This window comes from Hyalella azteca, unplaced genomic scaffold (genome assembly GCF_000764305.2).
Source record: "Hyalella azteca isolate HAZT.00-mixed unplaced genomic scaffold, Hazt_2.0.2 contig6048, whole genome shotgun sequence".
In the NCBI taxonomy this organism is placed as follows: Eukaryota; Metazoa; Arthropoda; class Malacostraca; order Amphipoda; family Hyalellidae; genus Hyalella; species Hyalella azteca.
Window position 1 is genome coordinate 105,392 of NW_025936220.1, and position 24,995 is coordinate 130,386.

Here is a 24,995-nt window from a genome sequence, read left to right on the forward strand (position 1 = left end):
AAGAGCGTCTGATCAGTTCAAGTCGTATATTGGCTTTATTAGCTTGAGCTTCAATATGCTTAGAATTTTTCAAGTCATTGCACAAATTAACTCTTAAATCTTTTGCCAATAGGATTTGTTTATTTTGACATCATCACTCTGTCGTTACAACCATGTCTTCTCATACTGTAATCTTGCTGTTTATTATAAATTGCCAAGGTAGAGTACTTTACATTTGTCAGCGTTAAAACGCAGTTGCCACTTATCAGCCCAGTCAACCGACCTGTCAAGATCACCTTGAAACTGTACATTTTGCGACGTATTCTTCACTGTATTATAAACTTTTGTGTCGTCAGCATACATCGAGCACGCGATAGACACAGCTTCTGGCTGATCGTTTATAAACGNTCGGTGAGTTATGCGTGCCACAGTTGAAAATTAAGTTAGGTTTTCCATTCCAGCTCGCAGGCGAGTTCGCACGCGAGTTCGCTGAAGTGTCGGACCGGTACAAAAAGAAGGCTTTCGGGTTCTTATTTGCATTTTAGGGAATATTTTTTCGAAGGTTTTTACTGTTTGTTGAATTCCGAAATAAATGCATCAACTATTGAAATTCTCATTCATTCTGTTTGCCTCTCGGATTTGATTATAGAAATACGAATTACAGAAATATCACAAAATTCGGGACTGGAATAATTCCTGGGTAAAATCCCTTCAAAATATGGCAATTCCATTTGAGTCAGCAACACTTTTGTCGGGCTCAGTGATTGGCGGTCTTCACTAAACAGATTTGAATTCGTTCAGTTTAGGACGGTAGGTGGTGTCGTCAGTGTTGTATTGGTAAGGATGCGGTTTTATGATCAGTTGTACAGTTCGTCTACGACACGACTCGCACGAGTGCTCTCAAAATTTCAAGAAGCTCACAAAATTTCTATTGTAGCCTAGTATTTGCTTAGTGAGAAGGATTATAACAATTTAGTTAGCCTACGTAATCCTATTGTCCAGGACTCCAGGCGTCAACAAAAATTCAAAATGGAATGTAACAGGTATGTTATTCAGCTGTCTCTTATACACATCTAGATGTGTATAAGAGACAGCTCAATCANGAGAGATGGAGAAAAACATAGGAAACAAATTCTGACCTTTCAAAATTTTTTAACTCTATTACTTTTCGAGTTACAGCCATTCAAAGTTGGGTATCGTTTTTTTTGGGACACCCTGTATATCACCATGTTCCTACTCAGTGTGGAATTCTATACAGGTAATATATTCTCACATTTACATAAGAAAATACATTGAAAAGCCTACCATGCTACATCTTCCACTGCAGTGACAATTGATACTGACTTCCACTGCAGTGTCAATTGATTATCTGAAACTGACAAATTTGTGCAATGACTATGTTCTAAAAAAAAATTATATCAACTTTTGTAAAAAATTCTCATGACAATAAGAACAAAATTTTTGATACCAGTCATACCACACAAAAAGATGGGATTAACTGCAAATCTTTCATGGCATATGGGCACATCATGCTGCCATGTAAACATTTGACAAGACAGTGTCACACACCTTGTTTTGGTCCTGTCTCTTATACACATCTAGATGTGTATAAGAGACAGGTATTAGGCCTTTAATGCCCATTGACAAAATTTTTCTACGTCAAATAGTTTTTGAGTTGTGGGGGTTTTTGTTAAAAAAATGAAAAGTGGTCTAAGTTACCCCGCCGGTCTAAGTTACCCCATTTTACGGTATGGCCTAAGGGTACGCACACAGTGAAAGCAGGTTGACAGCGTGCTGGTTACCTGCTCAGGCTGGCACCTGAAACCGTAGAATACAGAAGCCTATCCGTACAGGTTTTCACTGTGAACAGTTACATGATCATCCTATGTTCATTCTTGTGGCAGGTTGAAGCAGGCTGCCCGCGCGGGTAACCTGCTTTCACTGTGTGCGCACCCTAACGGTGATGTCAAGCGCGTGACAATTCTTTTTAATATCGCCTACATTCGTGAGTTCTATGACGAAACGTGCCAAAATTAGCAGTGTACCAGATATTTCTTCTCAAATACTGAACAGATCTGAACGAAACTTTGCATATAGAAACCTAACCTCCCAATGGTGTGATGTTTAGCTCGAGACAATTTTTTTACGTTTTGCCTTCGTTGGCAAGTATTTTTCTCTTTTCCCTCATTCGTGATTTAAAAAGTAAATTTGTTTAAATTCGCAGTGTACCAGAGATTTCTTCTTAAATACTGAACAGATTTGAACAAAACTTTGCATAGAGAAACCTAACTTCCCAACGGTGATGTTTAGCTCGTGACAATTTTGTCAATTTTGCCTTCGTTTGCGAGTTATATACGGCTTTATGTATATGGCTCTTGGTCAATGCAAGTTAAAAAATCGGCCTGAGAAATGCTGGTCGTTTCTCCGTATAACTCGCAAATGAAGGCAAAATCGAAAAAATTGTCACAAGCTAAACATCACCGTTGGGATTGGGAAGCTAGGTTTCTATATGCAAAGTTTCGTTCAAATCTGTTCAGTATTTTAGAAGAAATCTCTGGTACACTGCGAATTTAAACACAATTTTGCGTAAAAAATTGTCACAAGCTAAACATCACACCGTTGGGAGGTTAGGTTTCTACATTCAAAGTTTCATTAAAATCTGTTCAGTATTTTAGGAGAAATGGCTGGTACACAGGTCTCGGACAAATTTACAGCCGGACTGGCAGCCGGTCTCGCGGCCAAAAGGTTTTCTTAGTGTTTTTATGAGTTTTTCTAGGTCTTATGTGTTTTTAATGGAACCTGTTCCTAACTGGACCTAACCTGCGAGGTTTTTGTTGATTGGCTAGGTTTTTTCTAGGTTTTTAGTCCGGCGGCCGCGAGACCGGCCGTAAATTTGTCTGAGACGTAGTGGTACGCTGCAAATTTCGGTACGTTTTGTCATATAACTCAAAAATGAAGGCGATATTAAAAATAATTGTCACAAGCTTGACATCACCGTTAGGCCATAATGAATATGCGTACCAAGTTTCATTGAACTACGTTCAGTACTATTGGAGAAATTTCAGGCAGAGTCCAGCCACGAAACCGGCTGCAAGTACGGCAGTAAATTTGTCCGAGACATTATCACATGACGATGAAGCAGCATTGCGTAAAAGTATGTAAGGACAATGTTGGAAATTTCTGATGACAGTTACGTTACGATGACAGTTACGTGACATATTTTATTTACAAAAGATTTCACACTCAAAACTATTTTCCCATTAATTACAATGATGAAATTATTTCTGACTCCTTTCATTAACCGTAGAATCTCTAATAACCCTATCAGCGCAATAATAGTATTTATAGAACGAGCAAAATCTGTCATTTAACACTAATATGTGTTTACTTCATATGTCCAATTTCTGAGGACTTGGTTATTCACCACTTGCCTCACGTCTGGACTGAATATTGCCTCACGTCCGGACCGGACGGTCTACGGTAGGTAAAAAACACAAACGATGTTCACCTGTTTGTATAAGAAATTTGTAGAAAATTTCTTTGTAAATAAATTTCTAGATTTTTGCTTTCACAAAATTTCCATATCAAGGAAAATCATAGATTATTGATGGATAATTAAATGCATATTACTTATTAAGTATTATACATTTTCTGTCTCTTGTCCCTTGACAAAATGTATGTGCGCGCTACGCCAATGCTTGCGCGCGCTGCGCCGATGCTTGCACGCGCTGCGCCAACGCTTGCGCGTGCAAGCAGGGATGGCCAGAAGTTGCACCAACTGTGCGCCGCAATAGCTTGAAAAAAGTCAAAATGCGCGGGAAAATTCACTGAAAACATACATAATCCTGAGTGTGGGTTTTATGTCCTATAAATCTACCAGACTCTACCCTCTATACACACCTACTAGACTACTAGTAGTGACTGACTGCACTGTTCCCATTTAATTCAGACCAATAAACTAATACTAAGCATAAACTGAACGATAACCAAACAAACCTCATACTACCTGAAACAAGACTTGAGTTATGAGAAAAGCTAACACTGTTTGAAATAAACATGTGCACAATTCAAATATTTTATATCCATTCACTGCATTTAATTATTTTATATATAGTCTTGTAATTGTAATTGTTTTGTTTCTAGTTTTAAATTCACATATTCAGAGATTGAAATTAAATATTTTAATTAGAATACTCGTATTAGGGTGGAAAATCTTTCTAATTGCCTAAAAGGTCAATACAATCTCAACCTCTCAATATTCAGGGTGGGGAAGAACCGATCGAGTAGTTTTGAGGTAAAATAAAAGAGTAATGGAGGTATATATGGTACCTACTTCTTCAAAATCGCACTTTTCACACTTTTTTTCAGTGATTTTTTAGAGATAGTAAATGTTTGATTTCCTGACTAGCTTTATACATAATAGATAGTAAAAATGTTGAAGTTTATGCCACAATTATTAGTTTAGCTGCTACAACATTTCTATGAAATGTGGGATGCTTGTCCCTATTTATCCCGCCTGTCCCTTTTTATCCTGTTTGATGGTATATCAACTTTTGCAAAAAATTCTTATGATTTGTCCAATACCAACAAAGTTTTTGATATCACACAAAATAATGGGATAAACTGCAACTCTTTCACGGAGTTCAGGCACATGGTGCTTCCATGAAAACATTTGACAAGATGGTGTAACACACCTTGTTTTGGTCAGGTCAAGTTTGAATTCACAATAAATAGATTTGTTTCACATTCCACACAGAGATTTAAATGATGAAAATTTGTTTCAAAATTTAAACACTTATTGATACATGTCCAGATATGAATTTTATTCATGTTTTTGCTCCTATTTTGTCAATATTGTCAACATAACTTCACACTTCATATTCTGAATGATTTCATCTCTCATTGCGAGTTTTCAAACGTCTCATGTCTTTTAGAAAATGTTTGTTGTTTAGAAGTGGCAATTATTGCATTAAATAAATCATTGAGCGTTTAGGCATGTACCATGAGGCATGAGGAGTATTAAATAATTTAACTGAATAAAATTTAATTTTTAATTTAAATATTTTAATCCAAAATTTTATTTAATATTTTTAAAATTTAATTTAATTCTACAGCTGCAACCAGTAAAATGAGCATCATCAAAATGAAGGTAAAATTGTCATGCATACTGTTACAGCATAATAAGGGACAGTTTTGAGCATTTTTTGTTAACTTTTAACAATTCTATCTATGACATTCTATGCACAATTTTGTGATGACCAATGAAGGTGATGATGCATTAATTTTTTGTCTAGCAAAATTTCTTTGCTAAGTGAGGTAAATGTTATCAATTCTTTTGTTGTTAATTGATTTTTTTATTAACTGGAGCCTTTGCTAATCAAGGTTCTACTATTTATACATTTTTAGGGATGTTCCTTATTACCATGTCTTGCGGAAATGGCTGCCATTTTTCTTTGGAATGAGATGTGCAAATTTTGTCAATCACATTTTAAAGCCAACACCTGTGTGCAACTTTTATGTAAGTAAAAATTTTTAAATGGCAAATATTTTTCTTGCTACAGACTTTAGCAGAGGTTCTTGTCCAAAATCTCTTCATACTTTTTTCGGGGATTTTTTAGATGTAGTAAATGAATGAATTTTTAACTTGCTTTATGCTACATAGACAGTAAAAATGTTAACTTTACACCACTATTTTTAGTTTTGCAATTTTTTAAGAATTTAGCTGCTTCAACATTTCTGCAAAATTTTGGTCAACTGTCCCAATTTACCCCTCCCATCCCTTATTACCCCATTTGATGGTATCAATTGGGTGCAATTTCATTATTCAATGAGGAGATGTAATCCCTGCTGCTGCAGCAAAAATCTTTTAAAGTAACTTGTGTATATGGTGTGTTTTATTTTTCAAGTTTGCCCATTGAGGCAGTTAGAATGAACAATGTTGAGTTTGAATAAAGATCTTTTTATGCATCTCTGTAGTACCTTGATTGCTACAGTGCTGATGGGGATTAGTCATTGAATAGTAATTCACAAGGTTTTACTAAGGAGTTTTGATCTAGGATTTATAATTATTTTTAAGCCACAACAATAATTTGAGACCTATTTATTTGATGTTCATTATATATTGATCTTGCCATATGACCATTAAATGGAAACCTTCACAGCATATATTATGGCTGTTGAAATTTCATGTTTTTTCTTTACACATATGTTAGAACTGGTGACAATCTTTGCTTTTAATGCAGAGTTTTGTATCCTGCAGAAAAGTTTCCTCAAAAGTATTAATTCATATTTTTTCTTCATTTTCCAAGGTCTCGGTACAAGCAAGTGGGCTCAAAGTTTAGAAGTAGCGAAGATTCAAGAGCCATCCGGGCAATTTCTAGAGAAGATGGTCGACGAGCTTTGAGAAGCAATGTTGTTCAAATCCATCGCAACATACCTGAGAACCTCAGTCCTGAGTCTTCTCCTTCAACCTCTGCTATCCAAAGTGCCAAAAAGTCTTCAGCATATTCTGCTCTTGCTAAAGCCCGGGCTGCCATCAGCAGAATGACTGAAAACAATTCATCAGATGACAAACCAAGGGCTTCTCCTCGAGATCAGGCACTGAAAAAAGCCCAAGATGGTTCAGCTAGACTTAATCAAGCCTCTGTAGCATCTTCTTCCAAGCCCCCAGTGAAAAAGACTTCCAAGCTTATTGGAGGCAAAACCTTGGAAGCGCTACAAAGTGAGTATTTAATAATTTTCAGTCATAAATAATTAATAGATAGCAACAAACCTTATGCTGCCTCATGGCTTCTGTTTATGTGAGATGGCTTATGAATTTAGCTTTCACTTGGGCTTTGTTCTAAATTGACCACTAAAATATGTATGATTTACCTGCTGCCCTCAGTACTGGGTATTTTTTTAAATATTAAATGAATATCTCTGATTTGTGTGGTTGGGTGCTCTGCCTTAAAATCGACCTTTTATAGTGTTTGTGGCTCTGTTGCTCACTTGTCTTTTGTATGGTTTTCCTGAGATTCCAGCTGCTATTTTACTAGCTTCAGCTCATGGAACAATTGAGACCTAATTGGTGATAAAATGTGTGAATTTTGCTTTCTTTGAAATACTAGTACACTTCATATTTGATGTACTAGGTATCTAGAAATATTTGGACATTATTGATAGATTATTAGAATGTGTTTACTTAGCACAGTAATAACTAAATTGAACATATTTATTTTTATTTCAGAGGAGCGTTTAGAAATGCTCCGATTGTACAAACAGCGAAAGCAAAGAGCTCTTGAAAAGCAGAAGATCAACAAAAAACCTCATTTTTGGTTGGGCGTTGCTAAAGCTGAATCCCATGTTCTACTGTGGCCATCTGCATCTGTGAGTTCTGGGGAATTTAAAAAATTCATGTATGCATATAATTGAGTTAATGAAATTAATCCTTTCATTGCTTTTATTCTGTATTTTATTCATTATACTCAGAGTTCAGCATATTATTCTATTGTTTTATTTATAATTTCTTAACCTCTTGGATTCTGAGCAAAATTTTTACTTTGGCATTCACTAACAGTCTGAAAAAAGGCTGCCTGCCAAAGTGGAGACACCCAGCAAGGCTCCAAAACCCATCTGGCACTCAGGCTTCTCTTCTATGTCAAAAAAGAATTTGGTTTCAAGAGGAGCTGCTACTTCATCAATGAAAGTTGCTTCCACTAGGAAAGTTGCTTCTCCAATGAATGTTGCTGCCAAGGAGTAAGTGTGAATGAGGAACCAAAGAGGATTTTAAATTTTCTAACATTTGTATTCACTTCTAAGTTGGTATACCATCTTTTTTAAGTTGGTATACCAAAATTGATGCCTCTTTCAGTTGTGAGTTTTTAAATGAAAGTATTGATCCAAGTTAGCTTATGGAGTAAATTTCTTAATTTGGGCTTCAAATATTTAGATTTCAAGTATTTTTTAAAAGTTTATTTATGAAATGATTGTTACATGATAGTTCATGTTTTGACTACCCAGTATTTATGATCAGAGCTCTTAGAAGCCACAGGCAGCTGTTCACCCGTTCATCCAATGATGCTGCTATGGCTGGGACTAGCAGCCAAGGATCATTTACCAGAATTTCAAGCAAGAATATCAGCAGAGGCTCAGGTGACTTCTTAAGATGCTAAGTATTCTGCTTAGGATTTATGGTTCAGTCTTATTCATTACCAAACCCTTGAACTTATTTGAGGGACTTCACACATGAAATTAGCAATGTTCATTAGTATTCTGTAGCATAAATATTCTGCATCCGAACTTTGAGAAATTGCCTTACTCAGCACCTGATTAAATTGGTTATGTGATGAAATAAAATTTTAATTGCTTATGTTTTACCTTGTACCATTATGTCTGCGCTATAGTACCTTCCTGTACATATATGTTGAAAAGATCTTTTTCCAAATATTGAACTGTGAAAATTTAAGTAAAATTATTTCCCAGAGAATGACTTATTAGTATTTTTTTATTGCTCTATGTCCCAATGATCACCAAGTTCTGATTTTTGGTTTATATATGATTGTTTGTCTTACAGGCAAAACTGGAATAAAACCTGGCTACTCATTTGCCCCTGAAGGTTACAAGTTTTCTGTGAGTACTGGTATATATGCATGTAGATTGAAAAATTTCTTAGGAATTAGGGGAAATCATGAATCATTGAACAATTTTTTCCTAATTCTCAATATTTTATGTGCTTTGTTTCACGCTTTCCCTAGAGGTTGCTAATGGAAAATTTGTTGATTAATATTTATTGATGGGCAGCTTACAATGTACCTGCAAAGAAAGTCAATGTATGGAATGATATGTTTTATTTTCTGGGCAGGCACCTTCAGGGCTGGAGAATCTACCTCGTGCAAAAAGACCAAGCATTCGATTTTCAGCAACTCCACCCTCTGTGACTCCTCCATCCACCGGCACTCGGCGCATGCCGCGCTCCAAGACTCCTAAGCCCAGCAACTGTGAAGTTCCTCTTGAGGACGATTTGGTGGCCGAAGCTACTGTGTTGCCAAATACACATTCTTCTTCCAACTCACCTGCCAATCCAGGTGATCAGAAAACAGGAAAAAAGCGATCTTTTGAACTCGGTGTGAAGAAACATACTCAGTCAAATGAGGTTCCAAGTGAAGAAGAGAATCAGCCAAGTTCTAAGAAGTGCCGTTCCGCCAATAGACCTTCAACGTCATCAAATAACCTGGAGAGTGAGGCAAATACGCATGCTCAGAGTGAACTCCGGAAAAGAACTTCCACATCATCATTATCTGGGAACAAGAATGATACTGAAATGCAGAATTCAAATGAGTCAGTTCATCTCCAGTTAAGCGATGGCCCTGATGTTGGAATAAATAAAGTCAGCTCTGATATGAACAATCGAAATTCTTTCTCTTCTGATGTGGGTTCAGGAGACGGTGCAGTGACTCCTCCTAACACAGCAGCTTCATATGCCGTCCGTGATCAAAGCTATTATAGGTCAAGGGAACGAAGTGTTTCAAAAGTTTCAAAGTCAAGCTCTGTAAAGAAGTCAAATTTGATTTCAAGATTAAATTTTTCAGCAGTTGCTGATGAAGTTGGCAATAATGAAATTATATCACCGATGGCACTCATTAATTCTAGTGTTGGTTCGGTGGTTGAAATACAACTTGATAACAGCACAAATCAAGAGGATCCTACAAATATCTCTAACAATCCCTTGAAACTCCTGCCATCTCCCTCTAACAGAAGTTGGTCTTCATCCCCAGTGACACGATTTTCTGTTGCTGTCACTGAAGATTCGTCCCCTAAACCTGCCAAAAAACATCTTATACCTAATTCAGTACATTCAAGAGCGGATAAGAATTCCTTGGAGAGCAGGTCTAGCGAGAAAAGTAAACCTTCCTGTAGTAAAATAGAGAATGAAAATTCACGAGAATGGGAAGAATCCCAATGGAGGGTCAATGAGTTTGATGAGATAGGCTGTTCCCCCGTACTTCAACTTAATTCCCGAAAAAAGAATACTGAGGAGCTACGGTCATCTAGCAATGAAAATGACAGTGCCACTGTTTGCTGTGCTCCTTCAACTCCTGCGCCCTCAACAAGCTGTAAGGTGCCAAATTCAGGCATACGTCGCTCGACTCGCTTTGCTTCTACTACATTGCCAGCAGGTAAGTCAATAGCTTTTGCCTTGTCTATCAAAGCGTAGCAATATTTTGCTTGGAGGGCTAGGTTTCATTAGAATAAGTAAGCCAAAATTGATATGACTCCTAAAATGACTCACAGTTACAATGATCCACCAAACGATTTACTTGTATTGAACTGCTGCATCAATTACCCATGTAATGTGATAAGCATTTAAGGAATTTCCTAAATTTTAACGGTCTCTTGATTTCAGAGGATGATGAAGTGTCAAGAACTCCAAGCGGGGCAGCGCAGCGCCTCACTGCCGTGACGCCGTGTAGTCGCTCAACACGACGCTCGCTTGCAGTGCACGCTGCTGCCACCTGGCAGGAGATCTGTGCAGCCAATCCTCTCTCTACTGCTAGCACCCCCAGCACTCGAGGTCATCGGAATACAATAAATAATACAGCAAACTCAAACTTATTGCCTGAAGTTGTTAATGCTGATTGTGATGCATCACCACCTACTTCTACTGCCAAGAACGCTGGTAAACGTAGTCGCCGAAAAACCATTATTACCAACTGTGCGACTTCGCCGACAGCAGCTGAGAACGTAGATGATGACCTATCACCTCCTGCATCCACTACTAAGACCCCTGGTAAACGTGGTCGTCATAAAATCATCAATACTGACTCCACGTCTTCGCCGACAGAAACTGGAGAGGCAAATGTCGAATTACTTTCTACTGCTAAGACCCCTGGGAAACGTGGTCGCCGTAAAACGATTAATACAAACCCCACGACTTTGCCGCCGGAAGCTGTAAACGTAGAAGATGACCCATCACCCCCAGCATCTACTACCAAGACCCCTGGTAAACGTGGACGCCGTAAAACTATCAATACTAACTCTGTGACATCGATAGTGGAAACTAAAACCGTAGATGATGTTGCATCACCCCCTGCATCCTCTACCAAGACCCCTGGCAAACGTGGTCGCCGTAAAACTCTTAATACCAACTCAGTGACATCGCCAATGAAAACTGAAAACGTAGATGATGTTGCATCACCCCCTGCATCCTCTACCAAGACCCCTGGCAAACGTGGACGCCGTAAAACTCTTAATACCAACTCAGTGACATCGCTAATGAAAACAGAAAACGTAGATGATGTTGAATCACCCCGTGCATCTTCTTCCAAGACCCCTGGCAAACGTGGACGCCGTAAAACCATCAATACCAACTCAGTGACATCGCCAATGAAAATTGAAAACGTAGATGATGTTGCATCACCCCCTGCATCCTCTACCAAAACCCCTGGTAAACGCGGACGTCGAAAAACCGTGCTTGCCATGGAGCCAACCTTGGAGTCGGAAGCTGGAGGAGGATTGACTGAGACTGTAGATGCTGAGTTCGCTGCGGTTGATGGCGCAAATGTTTCAGGTATGTAATTCATAAAATTAAAAGTTGCTATACTCTGAACTGAAAATGTTAATCAAACGTTTAAAATAGAAGGCTCCTACTTGCCTTCCTGTTGTACATTGTAATTCAACAATTATTTATGCGTTCTTCGTCAAACAATTTCGTAGCTGTAAAGCACAATGCATTGTGTATAGAACTATTTGTAATCGTTTCTGTCTTTGAAAATTGAACTTAGAAGGTTTGCTGTACAATGTCACCTTTGCATTAACTATTTCGGCTTGCAGACTCGACTCTCCACACTCCCAGTTTTGCTGCCTACAGCATTATGGCCGAGCTGCTCCGTCCCACTACACCGCTCAGCACTGATGACTCGGACACTGGTAAGTTCTTTCCATCGATTATGAAATAGGTACTTTTATTCACTAGTTGCTTCTTAGAAACGAGTATTTGTCTCTTTAAATGTAGATTTAGTTAATAAATTGTGCTCCCGCTGGATATTTAAATTCACTTAATCTGTTTTTTAATTTCTGATAGAAGTGTGAGATTTATCTTGGAGATAGTAGAGATTATATTATTGATGTCGGTGCTTGTGTTGTGTCCCGCCTGTATGTGCGCCCTATGGTTAAGAATGTCCACCCTTCAGTAGTAAGCAGAGCCGACTGAGGCAGTCGTCCTCCTTTGTGATCGTGCTGCTTCGAACAATATCCGATGAGCCTTGCTTGGTCTTGCCGCCTTACCTCTTGAGACATTTACGAGTTTTTTTAATTTAGAACTGTAACGCTTGTGCCTTGTGGAATTTTTATATTGTGTGAATTTACCTAGCAAGATTTTTTTAGTCAAGTTTGCCATCAAGATGCATCGATCTCCATCATATTTTCATTTACCGGTAGAAATTGATGTAATTCGGCAGAAGCCTTTCTTTTATGAAAATTTGATTGAAGACCAGAGCCTGCTTTTTATTAACAATCTTATTTTTTTTTCAATGAGTCGAACAAAATTTTTTACTTGCGCTGTGAGATCAAAAAGCAAGTTACAAAATCGAATGACATTTTAATGGAATGCGAAGTTTTGAATATACAATAGGTATTCATTATCAAGCAGGTAAAGGGTTTTGCAAAACTTGCAATTGAACTTTTGGAAATCTAAGCTCAAAATCACTCTGAGAACAATTTCAGCGTCCGGACGAATCGTGTAGTTTGGAGGTTGCTAGCTGGAGACTCGCTCTCGATAATTTGAGCTTCAGCTATCGCCAGTCTATGCGTCAGGGCACCGCATAACTATGCTGGTGCCCTTCCAATGTCGTTCGGGTGATGGTTTCACTCTGAGACTCCCGCACGTGGTTCTTTGGTCCTCCAGATTGTAATTAAGAAGACTTTTAGTAAAAAGCATTCTCTGGTCTTCGATCAAACTAAATTTTAATGTGTATTGTTACTTTGTGATCTGTCCTGCAGATGTGTGGGACTCAATTCTATCGAACTCCTCGCCGGCCTTACCAGATATTACTGAGCAGAAAGAAAATGATGAACAAGAACTAGTGACTGATGAAGCTGAAATTGAAGTGAAGGAAAATCAGGATCCACAAGAGGAAAACGGTTGCTTAAAGAAGCATAACATGAAGCCCAAGAGACGATCTTCATTGAGGGAGGGTGTAGTTCTCAGAGCAATCAAATCCCGCAGAGACTCTGCACTTAACTCTCGCGTGTCATGTAAGGCTAAATATTATTGATTCTAAATCTAATTAGTTAGGCATCGTTAAATCTTTCGATTTCTTGGTGAATCATATTTTAAATTGAGATATGACTAATGATTCGTCTTGAGACGAGTGTATTGATTACGATTATTTTGTTACTGCTAAATTTGGAGCGCGCGGGCTCATAACACCGCTATCACCGAAATTGATGTGAAATATTTTTGTTTAATTCGAAGGTTATTGACATTGCTCCATCTCGGTGGTTGACCGTTGTAGGAATGGGAACTTGTGCTTTCCTTAATTGAAATTTTTTGTACATTTTTAGTGGGCTTGTTTGCACCGGGCGCGTTGGAAAGCCCGGTCATGGCAGCTGCTCCTAGTGGCGACCTCATTTCATGGGAGTCACCTGCGACTGCCACTTCTAAAGAAGGTAATTATAATTCACATTTTGACCTAATGCTAATGTATGCGCCGGAGTAAATAGCTTATCATAAAGTTAGTGGTTGATGAACCGTCACTCATTGGTTCTGTTGTAACACTTCTCGAAATTTTGATGACTGAGGTTGAAATAAAACCTTTGCTTTATTGCTCCATGCTATGAGAACTGTTTGCATTCGGATTGTTGGTCATCTTATTAATTATTCCCGTGACCATTTAGCGAATTTTCCTTTGTGCTTAGTATTTCTCATTAGAGTTATGAATTCAATTTTATTGAATTAGAATTGGATCTCGGTACTTGCTGTTTCAAATTTAAGAACAGCTATCATGTTTATTTAATAATTTTAATTAACAAATATGGCACATGCAAATTTGGCCATGATTCTGCCGTGTCTCTAAATTCCTATTTCCTGAACATTTTTTCCAGATGGCGACGTCGACCTCATGTGCTTGAATTCTCCTCAAATTAAAGCTGGTGAGTTCGTCTCATAAATATTAGAGTTTTTTTTTGGAGAAAAGGAGATGATAATGAAGAGCATTTTTTTTTGTTATGTATCCGAGCGCATAGATTATTTATGTTGAGATTCTCGTGAGACCTGTAACGAATCGAGCTAGGTGACCTAAAAGGCCTCTCGTATAATTCTACTATACTTTGTGACTAAATAATTTTATGGTTAATTTCGCTGACTCTGTCCTCAAGGCTTTTTTTATGTATTCGAGTTAGTTTAAACCGGTACAATTGCATTTGAAAAATTGTAATTCTAGATTTTTCAACGATCACTCGAAAGTTTGATAGATTATACTATCTTATGAATATGTTAACCCTACATTGGTCGCGTGAATTACATATGTAATCCACGCCTACGAAATCCGTCCGCAACGAAACCGAACGAAATGACGATCAAAGTGGTCAGTTTTTGCTCGCTACCACTGTAGGGTTAGTGTGTGTTGGTGTCGCTGATGTGTTAAATTCCGTGAATTGTCCGTACGCAGATTCAGGCCGGGGCCGCAGCGGTCGCGTCAGCCGCCTGGCAGCGCTGTACGAGCAGCACACTTCGAGCCCTGCCTCTTCTCCCGCCACCTCTAGACGCTCTTTGCGCCAGATTCATATCTCTCCATAATAAATGGTCAATCCGAACATATTCATCAAGTTCCTACTTGAATGATTTATTTGTACACATTCTTATATACTAACAGAGCTGTAACGGTCTATATATTTTGATAAACCTCCTCTTGAATTAATTGAAGTCTATTGATTGATGTCACTGCTACGTAATATTGTAGTCGTGTTGGTTGTTATGAAAAATTAGCTCTCCATGTAGCATGATTAATTACGTTGATCACAGTCACGGCGATGACATAAGTTCTGGATATAATGAGCTTGCTAACGCGTGTTGGCTAGCAATGCTTTGGGAGGTATACGCAAATTTGGCGATGACGATTGCCCAAAAAGGATAAAGTTTTAAATGTCTCGTAAGCGATGATTTTGTTGAAAAGGCTTGTTAAGTTGAGTCTTTGAATGTCGCCATTTTTTACTTTGAGTACGGAAGTCAATGCATTCAATATCATTTATTGAGACCTAAACTCTCATGATTTTATTTAGAACGGAATTGTGATTTTTCAAGCATGTTAGGTGCCGCACATTGTCGGTATGTTCCTTGCCGTTGCTTCAATGAATCATTTGGTCCTTTCACGGACCACTCCATATACCTGCTTCACTTGAGTTATAGCTCGACTTGATTGGTGAGATTTATTCGGAAGTCACGGCGAGTGGCTCTTATATTTCATAGTAAATTTTTTAAGTTGTAGTGCATATTATTTTATGGGAATATTTTGTGTTGACAGGCTTAGGTTTCTGAGTACTAGGTTCCTATTGTATTAGTCCACTATTGTTTTTACTTGCTTTTTGCTTAGGAATTTTTTGAGGATCCACATTTATTATCGGAAGTTGTTTATGAATGGTCTTTGGTCTTTTCATTTTATGCAGTAAACCGATATGCAAAATATTTTTACGATAGTGAGGCCAATGTTTTATTAGTGTGAAGCGGTTTCCTATGTTTGATGAATCGAAAAATCGAATATTTAGGATCAAGACCATTGCGAAATTTAGAGCTAACAAAATCTTGCTTCAACTGGAATTTAATCGCTGGATGCGTCGAACAGCGAAATCTTCTTTGCTTTTAAAGTAAACGGCTTTACCCTAAAACTTTTTGAAAAACTATTGCAATGGATGAGAATATAGCCTAATATTAGGCGTCATTAGACACCACCATTTGGGTTTTGTGTAAAATTTTACCTACGTGTTCGTTCTTTCTGTTTCCTGGCAATTTTTTTTTTTTGGCTTCAGCAAGCTTATAAAATTTCTTGAGACTAAGCCTGAAAGTATGCCTAACAAGAGTTGAATGCTAGTTTAATTTTTGTTTTTGCTTCGCCTTGCTTAGTTCATTCCGACCATTCATTTATTGTTTGTCATCACTGCATTGATCCAGCAATTTTTGTAATAAAAATTTCGTTTTAGAATGTTTCTGCTTTCCTTACAACTTGAAGAATTGTTTCACTACATTTGAAGTAGTTTTCCCACCCTTGGTATGAACGATAGTAGCGATATTCAGTCGTCAAACATTCTTGATTTATCATCTTTTGTACACAGTAACGTAATTTCATTGTTAGGACTAAGAATGCTATGAAAAGTTTTTCATGAATCTTTCTAGAAATATTTTTCGATTTTCGTATTCAATGATACGCTAACACTACCTACGCTCCTGGCAAGTGAAACGGTGATAATCTCTCCGTCACATGCACGTGAAGATTCAGCGTACTATTCACAATTTATTTGCTGCAGTAAACGAATTCTGCCATGCGAACAAATTCGACTGTTCTACCCTCTGAATTGCTCGGATGATTTATTCGTGAATCGGAAGCAGCGGCTATCGCAAACTATCCCTCGACGTTTTTCTAAGAGAGCGTTGAATTTTGTTGCACCATGAAGTCGAGATGGATGGCAATTTGCCTGCGTCGTTCCGTAACGCTCTCATTTAACGCTTTGTTGCTATGCTAACATTGACACTGTGTCCGTGTTGGGCCAAGGCTCAACGCCTGAAACGCGCGTCAGACGAGCCTGGCTCGATAGTGTCTGGATTTATACCACGACTTTAGAGCGTCACAGACAATGAATCTTCGAGAACAAGCTTTGGAAAGTTTCGCGACAAAAGAGAGGAGAAAATGTGCCGTGCCTGAGTTGATTGAAATTTTCGAAGAAGAGGAAAATGCTGCGACCTGAAGATGGTCTCGAAAAACAAGAATTGTAGAAAAGTTTTGGTGTTCTGGCTTTGATTCAGAGTGAAGTTACGCTGTCTTTCAATTCGAGTTATAGGTTGTAGTTGCCTATCAGATTTAACTATTCCTATTTATTAAACCAAACCATTTGATTTTTGACGATTCAACAACAAACAACCGTTGTTGAATTATGAAAGTTATTACCGAACATACACTTTTGAAACGGCTGAACTGACTCCATTAAAATTGGAGCCCTTAATTAAGGAACGGCCACACAGACATCCATGCCATTAATGAAGCTACTGCACAGTTAGGAACTGAATGAATTCCTATACAGGAAATATTCGGTGTAGAATCACGGTAGTTATCACAGGACAACAAATTCCCGAATGGATGAACTAACATTTGGACGTGGAGCTGTCTCCATCAAAAACCTACGAGGGGGCATCTATTAGCACCTCAAACACGTGGTCCAGCATCACACGCGAACTGTTTCAACCCGTCACAATGAAGACCAAAACTCAATTATAATTAGACTGACTACTAGATGACACTCAATGTGTGTGTTTGTTCTGTAGTGAATTTGAGAGCAAGTTCTGTCCCCGGGTCTACTATGTTTGCTCACGGGATTTCATTTGGTTGGAATGCGATGAATGTTGTGCAGAGGCGCACAATGCTGCGCGAATCGTGTGGCTCCGTCAAAAGAGCGTGCGGTGAAAGGTGGCGTGTTCCAGCCTTTGTGGGACCAAAAGATTTAAATTCTGCCGTCAAACGAATATATAATGTGAACAAAACATTTGGTTTTGGCTTGAACAATACGGTTAGGCAATTACAACATTTTCTTATTAATCTGCACATAATTCTCCCCAAGCTTGATTTAAAACGATATTTCTGGAACTAAAACTTTATAATCGTTTTGGTTACAAGATACCTTCGTGAGGAATATGATAACGTAAATCTTCATATCTAAAATGCCGTCCACGTACGTAGGTTTGCGTTTTTCCTATGCTATTATATCTCGTCCAATCACCAAACATAACATAATATAGTATTTTCGGCGCTGTAGAATAGGCTTGGTGTGGGGTTCTACATCATCATTACCCGCGTCATCACCCAAGGTCACCGCGTCATCACCCAAGGTCACCGCGTCATCATCATTACCCCCACAAAGCATCACTCGCTTATCACGAGCAAGATTCAAAATACGAGCATGCAATGAAAAGATTTGGCGCAAAAACTGAAATTGAAGCCCTTTCCAAACTTTTTAGAAAACCGCAAGCCACATGTGCTAAATTAATATTAGTAACATGGTGATATTGGATTATATTAGAGCTAGACACTTTCTACTTTATTAGGTATGAAGGTCACTCGTGTCAAAACATCTCTATAGTAATCACCGTACATACAAGTTAATCAACTGCGATTTACTCTTTCAATATGTAAATCTTAATCCACGTCCACGAGAAGAATTTCAATTCAAGGGAAAAATGGTGTACGTATGTTTGCTATCATATATTTTAAATGAGAGGCCTCCTGATCACGAGAGGAGCACTGAACTACTCTTAAAACTTTTTCACAGCTTTATAAACGGTTTACAGTCTGCAATCTTGTCGTGCTAGCTTTGTCTGTGTTCATAATGTTCAAATCGTTTCGATTGAATTTCTGATACTTCAAACACAAAGAAAACATAGTTTTGCTATGAGAGATCCAGCTCTTTAAATCACATATCTTACATTATCAGAATGCAATGAATTGGGCGAATCTATTATGAAGTATAAAACAAAATTGAAAACCAAGGAAATTTCCGGGCATTGCAATAAGCTGTATTATTCGTGGTTCGTTCCCTTATTCTTTTGAAGACAGCTTAGAAAATTTTCAAATTATTGGCAATGCAATCTGTATCAAGTGCTTTTAAACTCAGCCAATGCTCGCGGGTCCGACAAAGGAAGCTAAATGAAAATTCTAGTAAATTACCATGCTCAGTATTGAATCTCATCATGTAACATTTGATCGTCAAAAAGAAGATCTGTAGTGGAATTAGATGGGCGTCCTTGTAAGTTTGTTATGCATCGCAAATATGGATGGGATGAAATCTTTACTCGTCTGCCTGCACAACAATATATGTGTTATGAATGCCCAACGTGTTACTTAAGTATAATTTCTTGTTAAAACTTCAATCATATTACCATGATAAGAAAATTTTGCGCTATTTTTTCTAAAAAACATTAAGAAAATAAAATTAAAATACGAGACATGTGAAAACGTTGTTGCTTCCATGGTAGCATTTAAACTTGTTCTCATTCTCACGGTGAAATTCGTCTGAATCACACGGTGAAATCCGTCCCATTCACACGGTGAAATTTGTCCCATTCACACGGTGAAATTCGTCCCATTCACCCGATGAAATTCGTACATGGGTTTTCTATCCGGATGATAGAGGCACACAATACCCTTAACAGATCAAAGGGTATGGAAAAATCCGACAGGATTGAAGCGGCTGCAAGCAGATGTAGGCAAACAGTTCCCCGCAGACTCGGAGATTGAATGAAAACAACCCGGTGTTTGGGCAGCTCCTTATGTGAACTTCAGCTGGTCATAAGTACGACCAGCAATGGCGGCTGTCAAAAATTACATAAAATTATGAAGTTAATTGGCGATTTAATGTTGTAGTTTTTGCAAAACCACGAAACATTGTTCATGATTGTGACATAATAATAAACTTCTAAAATGAATTTTGGTGTTTTTCTCGCTGCAATGTATTCATGGAAAATGTCATTTAATCACTTGTACATAAAGTTGATCAGTCTTTGACTGTTTTTTATGCCTTTCCTTTATTATTTTCATTATAGGTCGGCAAAATTTGTTCCTTTAAGGAACAAATTTATTATTATTAAATTTATTATTTTTGTAAACCTCTGGTCAGTGTACAGTATGTCATGTGGTTTTTCTGAGATCATAATATATGCCTAGGAGAGCTTATTACATCATATATGCAATATCAAGCGCGAGCTCCGTCCCGAACTTCTCAACGATGCAAACGGATTGTTAGTTTAGTTTGTTATTCAGAACTTCATTACGATGTCTATAAGTGCTGATAGAAAATAAACAGGTGCCTTTACTTCGTTGAGGATACGAAGAATCTTCTCGGGTTTCACGGCATTGCGGGCGTAGTGCATCATGATTTTCTTTGCGGGAATGTACATGGATATTTCACGAGGCCAAAATTATGCCTAAAAGCATGACTCAGAAAAGAAGAAAGCTTATGAATGGAGGAAAGTATTTATCTTCGTAGCACATACTGATTTCCCGGCGGTGTTATATGAAGTAATAAAACTTATTGTTTCACGCAGTGAATCACGAATGCAATTTATCATTAAATTTTATAATGTGTTTACGTTTGATTTGGTATATACGCAACTTGAACAGAAGGATTCAAATACAACATTTTGAGGGTAGAGTCTGAACTTGGATTGCATTGAAATTCATACAATTTTCTCAAGCTTTGGCTCTTCAGCCAAGGATTTACTTCGTAAAGTCTACTTTTCTCATGCAAATTAAGTTGTTTTTATTCACAGTCTGGCCTCTAGTGCTTCTGAGTGTTTGAAAAGTGGATTTGTTATGAACAAGCTCGTCATATATTATTAAACTCACATTACAGCTTCTCAAGAGAATTTGAGAAATGCACCATCCTGCAGAAAGAAAGTCAGACAAGCGAGAATTTCTTCATTACTCCCACGGGTAAAATTTTCTCGCAATAAGAGTGGCCGTACTTCCATCAGGGGATGGAGCGAAGGAGGTCAACTCTAACTCTGGAACTACAAGTTTTTCCATGCAGAAACAAACATTCCGATTAGCAACCAGCATGGATAAAATCTCCAGTCATTATTGCTGATGTGATGATAATATGATGTTATTTGGACTTGTTTTCATAAAGAGAGTCATATGTACGCGTTTTCTCTAACTGACTCTTTTCTTAGTGATGAGTGGGATTCAATTTTTCTCGGCTGCGTAGCGAGGAAGAAGTATAAATTACAAAATATATGTTTTTTCTAGGAATATTAAATATGTTAATATTCGAAAGGTAAAATGAGTGCGGTTTACTATGTTTTCAGATGCTTCAAAGATTCGTTAAAGAATCAAGTATTGTAAGAAGTTGACTACAATTTTGATCAAATTCCTTCGCTTTAATAATTCATTAATTAATCAAGTATAGTAAGAACATCAGTGAAATGCAGAACGTATTCGTTTGCTTTAGAGATTCGTTAAAGAATGAAGTATTTTGAGAAGAAGAGCGCAGCGTAGAAAGAATTATTTACCTAAAAGATTCGCTGAAAATGAAACATTTTCAGAAGTATAGAGTACTGCGAGCAACATATTCCATTGCTTTAAAAATCCTTCGAAGAATGAAATATTTTCAGAAGTAGAGAATAGCGTGTAACGTATTCCTTTGCTTAAAAGATTCGTTCAAGAGTCAAGTTTTGGAAGAAGATAAGCCCTAGCCTCCGTAGGTACTCAAGCTCGACTATCTTGGAGACTGGGTGCGGGAAACGAAATCCCTACGCGCTCAGTTTCCTTTTGCATTTCCGCCACTAACGACGCCGGCAGCACGATCCCGAGCTCCCCTTCTCAAGGGAAAGCCTTCGAAAATTAGTTAAGCTTTTGCTGGAGAACAAGAAGCGGTCGCCTGCCATGCACGCCCTACATCGTGATTAAATATCGCTATTTTATCTGAACTTGACGCGATGACGGCATCAGGCTGATCTTGTGATTTTGATGACTTGAAGTTAAATTTTTTGTTGTGCAGTGTTGAGTCGCACTTAGGAGAGGGCACGCTGAGGGAAGTAGCACGTAGCACGGTAAGAGGGCACGCTGAGGGAAGTAGCACGGTGAGAGGGCACGATGAGGGAAGTAGCACGGTGAGAGGGCACGCTGAGAGAAGTAGCACGGTGAGAGGGCACGATGAGGGAAGTAGCACGGTGAGGGGGCACGCTGAGGGAAGTAGCACGGTGAGAGGGCACGCTGAGGGAAGTAGCACGGTAAGAGGGCACGCTGAGGGAAGTAGCACGGTGAGAGGGCACGCTGAGGGAAGTAGCACGGTGGGAGGGCACGCTGAGAAGGACGGCACGAGTCTCCGGAACAAAGGGCAAGACTTCATTGGACGCCCTCAGGCCAGACAGCGACTGTCGACCATGTCAACAATAGCACGTCGTGGCTTGGGGCCATCGTCGCTCGTCCTATGTTCATGCATTTAAGTTTTGGGGTGGATGGAAAACGTGGAATATCATCAGGTCCGCCGTGCATATAAAAAAACGAAAAAGTAGTTTTTTCATAAAAATTTGTTTGAGATTTTATGGAGGTAAGTGTTTTAAATACGTAGGTTGATTAAGTGAATTTCGCATATGAAGTCGATATAATGTGTAATAATAGCACAAACTCCTCTAGCTCGCGTGATTTGTACAAGGAATAATAAATAAGCAAAGAAATCACGTTTCAAACGATGCCCCCTATTGTTTTTTGCTTTATTAGATAAATGTTCATGACTTTATGGGTAAAGTTCTTGTATCGAACTACTTTTTTATCTAATTATTTTTTTAGCGAGCTATTTGTTATAATTTTTTTATTTAAACCATACATATAATTTATGGAACTAGTTTTTCATCGTGCTATTTTCCGCAAGTCTACGTTTGCAAGCTTTACATAGAATGAGTATGAAACATTGGAACTACACAAGGTGCAGACAGAGAACTCATTAACTATACATTACGCCACCGCCACAAACCCCTTCCATCAATCAGGCGGAGGTGACATTGATTTCAAACTCTCCTTAATTACGCAAATACGCGAACCGCATCTTGCTTGAACTTCATTTTCCGCGCATTTACAGTAGAATTGTGGCTTGATAGCTGCAATGAATGCTGTTTTAGTTCTTCATTAGAGAGTTTATGTGGCCTCCCGAATAATTTCGATTACTCTAAGCTTCTTAAGAATGCGGTTAATATATTTAATAATTTGTTATCTACACTGGTTGCTCGGACCAGGGTTCATTGACCAAACAAGAGAAAAAATATATATAAATTGGAAGTATCGTCTCAAGAGGCTGCCGGGACTTAAAGTTGAACAGAAATATGTCTCTCTGCAACTGCGATAGTAACACGCATCCTGTAATATTACTTTACTTGTTAATAAATTGGCTTGCGCTGAAGGATTGCAGAAAATCTCTTTTGATAAAATTTCAGTCGTTATCGTGGCTCGTTGGAAAATATCACGGTGGGGGAAACATCTTTTCCCCCGTTCTTTATCGAGTAACATGTCTCGTAGAATTCAATATTCAGTCCCTCAGTTGATAACGTTTTACCCAAATCGTTCACTAAATGTCAAGAAAGTTGAAAGTGAAATTCGAAAATACCAGTAGAATATAAAAGTTTGGCTCCTTTTTTACAAAATTTCAATAAGGGACATGCTTGTGTTAGAGGAAAAAAGTGTTCTTTTCTTGTATTTCAATTTCTGTGGGCAACTCTTCCGCGTAAAATTGATTTGACTGAAATGGTTCAATTTTGGTGTGTCGCTCATACCAGTTGGAAGTCCCCACGCAACTGCAGGCTTAAAGCTGAATCAAGTTTCAGTCTGCTAGATTGTCATTGATTAGATGGTAATTGCGTTGCAGAGAGCCACCTTGTCCAGATGGCAGGGCTTGTCGTCCTTCAGAGCAATGCAGTCTATGTGCGGATTAGCGCGCAGCGTCCGCGGAATAGCGATGTTGTTGGCCGATCGACTGACGAGGTCGTACGGTGCACAGGAATGAGCCTGGACAGAAGTTGTCTTGGTGAACTTATAAGTGGTACATGCCTGGGCTCGTGCTATTAAATATAGTTACTACTATAGTTATAGGTTATATAGATACTACTATAGTTATCGGTTATATACTTACTACTATATTTATAGGTTGTACGTACGACTTATGATGTAGGCCGTATGAGTTCGTAAGTCCGTCAGCTAATCACTGACGGTTTGGGAAGCTAATCCCGCAAATCACAAAGAAGAATTTGTCTATTCGATGCACTTGAGAGAGTTTTAATATGAGGCCCAAGTCATGTAAAAGAATATTGGACGGGTTTGATGTACTAAAAATTTGAAAGCAAAGAAAAGTCCACAAAAATTCATATCTATATAGAAAACGTTTCGGAGTCCAGCTCCATCGTCAGTTCGTAGAATCTAGAACATACATAGAAAGTCACAATTCTTTGCTTTCAAATTTTTAGTCAACTTGCGATTTAAGCAAATAAGTGACATTAATACTTTAATGGGTTTGATGTAGAAGCACATGAACAACTCTGAGCAGTTGAACTTTTGCTGAAAATACTAAGTTCTTCTCATGGTCGTAATGACAGGATCGTTGAGATACAATTTTTTTTACATGGATACAATCTGAGTTATCTACTTCTATGAAAGAAAATTTTGATTTTATACATTTAGATGATTAGCGATCATCCGATTTTTTTAATATAGTCTGAAGTTGAATACAGACTTCAGTGTAATAAGAAAATCTCTGCAATAAATTACAGGGTTAAATATACCTAAGAAACCCAAACAATTGGGCTGGTTACATCAAACTAATTTACTTTGCTTTCAATTCGCGAAGCTCCAGTTAGAAAAATGTGTTCTAATAAGTCTCAATAAGACTTAATAATAACTGAGCCCATTAATAAACAGTGTAGATAAATGTGGGTATTCTAACTGAATGTTTGATCGATTTACGATATAAAATTGTTCTCCTTTCGATGCAGTGTTGGAGTCTATTCAATAAATAAGCAAACTAATTCTGGTTTCCCCAAAGTTTTAATAAATAACTATAATAATAAAGAAATGACGGATACGAGAATAAAAATGAAAAAACCGTGTATTTCCTTAGCACTTCTAACTCCGGCCTCAGGTTTCGGAACCTTTCTGAAAATGCATGAATAAATAAATTATGGACACTAAAAAACGTATAGAAAAAAATTTTTAAAGACCACGTTTTTCATGTGGACTAAAAAGTAGAAAATAATTTTTCGGCAGCTACTGATCTCTGTTTGCTTTCATTCTCTT

At 38.0% G+C, this 24,995-nt stretch overlaps 1 protein-coding gene across 2 annotated transcripts; it reads left to right on the forward strand.

Annotated features, from left to right (window-relative positions):
- Positions 1 to 754: 754 nt before the first annotated feature.
- On the forward strand, positions 755 to 16,151 carry LOC108678630 (mucin-19). 2 transcript variants are annotated; one of them, XM_018167096.2, is made up of 13 exons: positions 755 to 1,022; positions 6,288 to 6,700; positions 7,208 to 7,347; positions 7,538 to 7,716; positions 7,994 to 8,112; positions 8,534 to 8,589; positions 8,822 to 10,136; positions 10,364 to 11,527; positions 11,791 to 11,886; positions 12,958 to 13,212; positions 13,522 to 13,626; positions 14,062 to 14,109; positions 14,628 to 16,151. In XM_018167096.2, the coding sequence occupies exons 1-13, from the start codon at positions 1,009 to 1,011 to the stop codon at positions 14,753 to 14,755; spliced, it is 4,032 nt and encodes a 1,343-aa protein (XP_018022585.1). In that variant the 5' UTR covers positions 755 to 1,008; the 3' UTR covers positions 14,756 to 16,151. The 2 variants fall into 2 exon arrangements, with proteins under 2 accessions (XP_018022585.1, XP_047736679.1); XM_047880723.1 differs by having other exon boundaries at positions 8,003 to 8,112.
- The last annotated feature ends 8,844 nt before the right edge of the window (positions 16,152 to 24,995 follow it).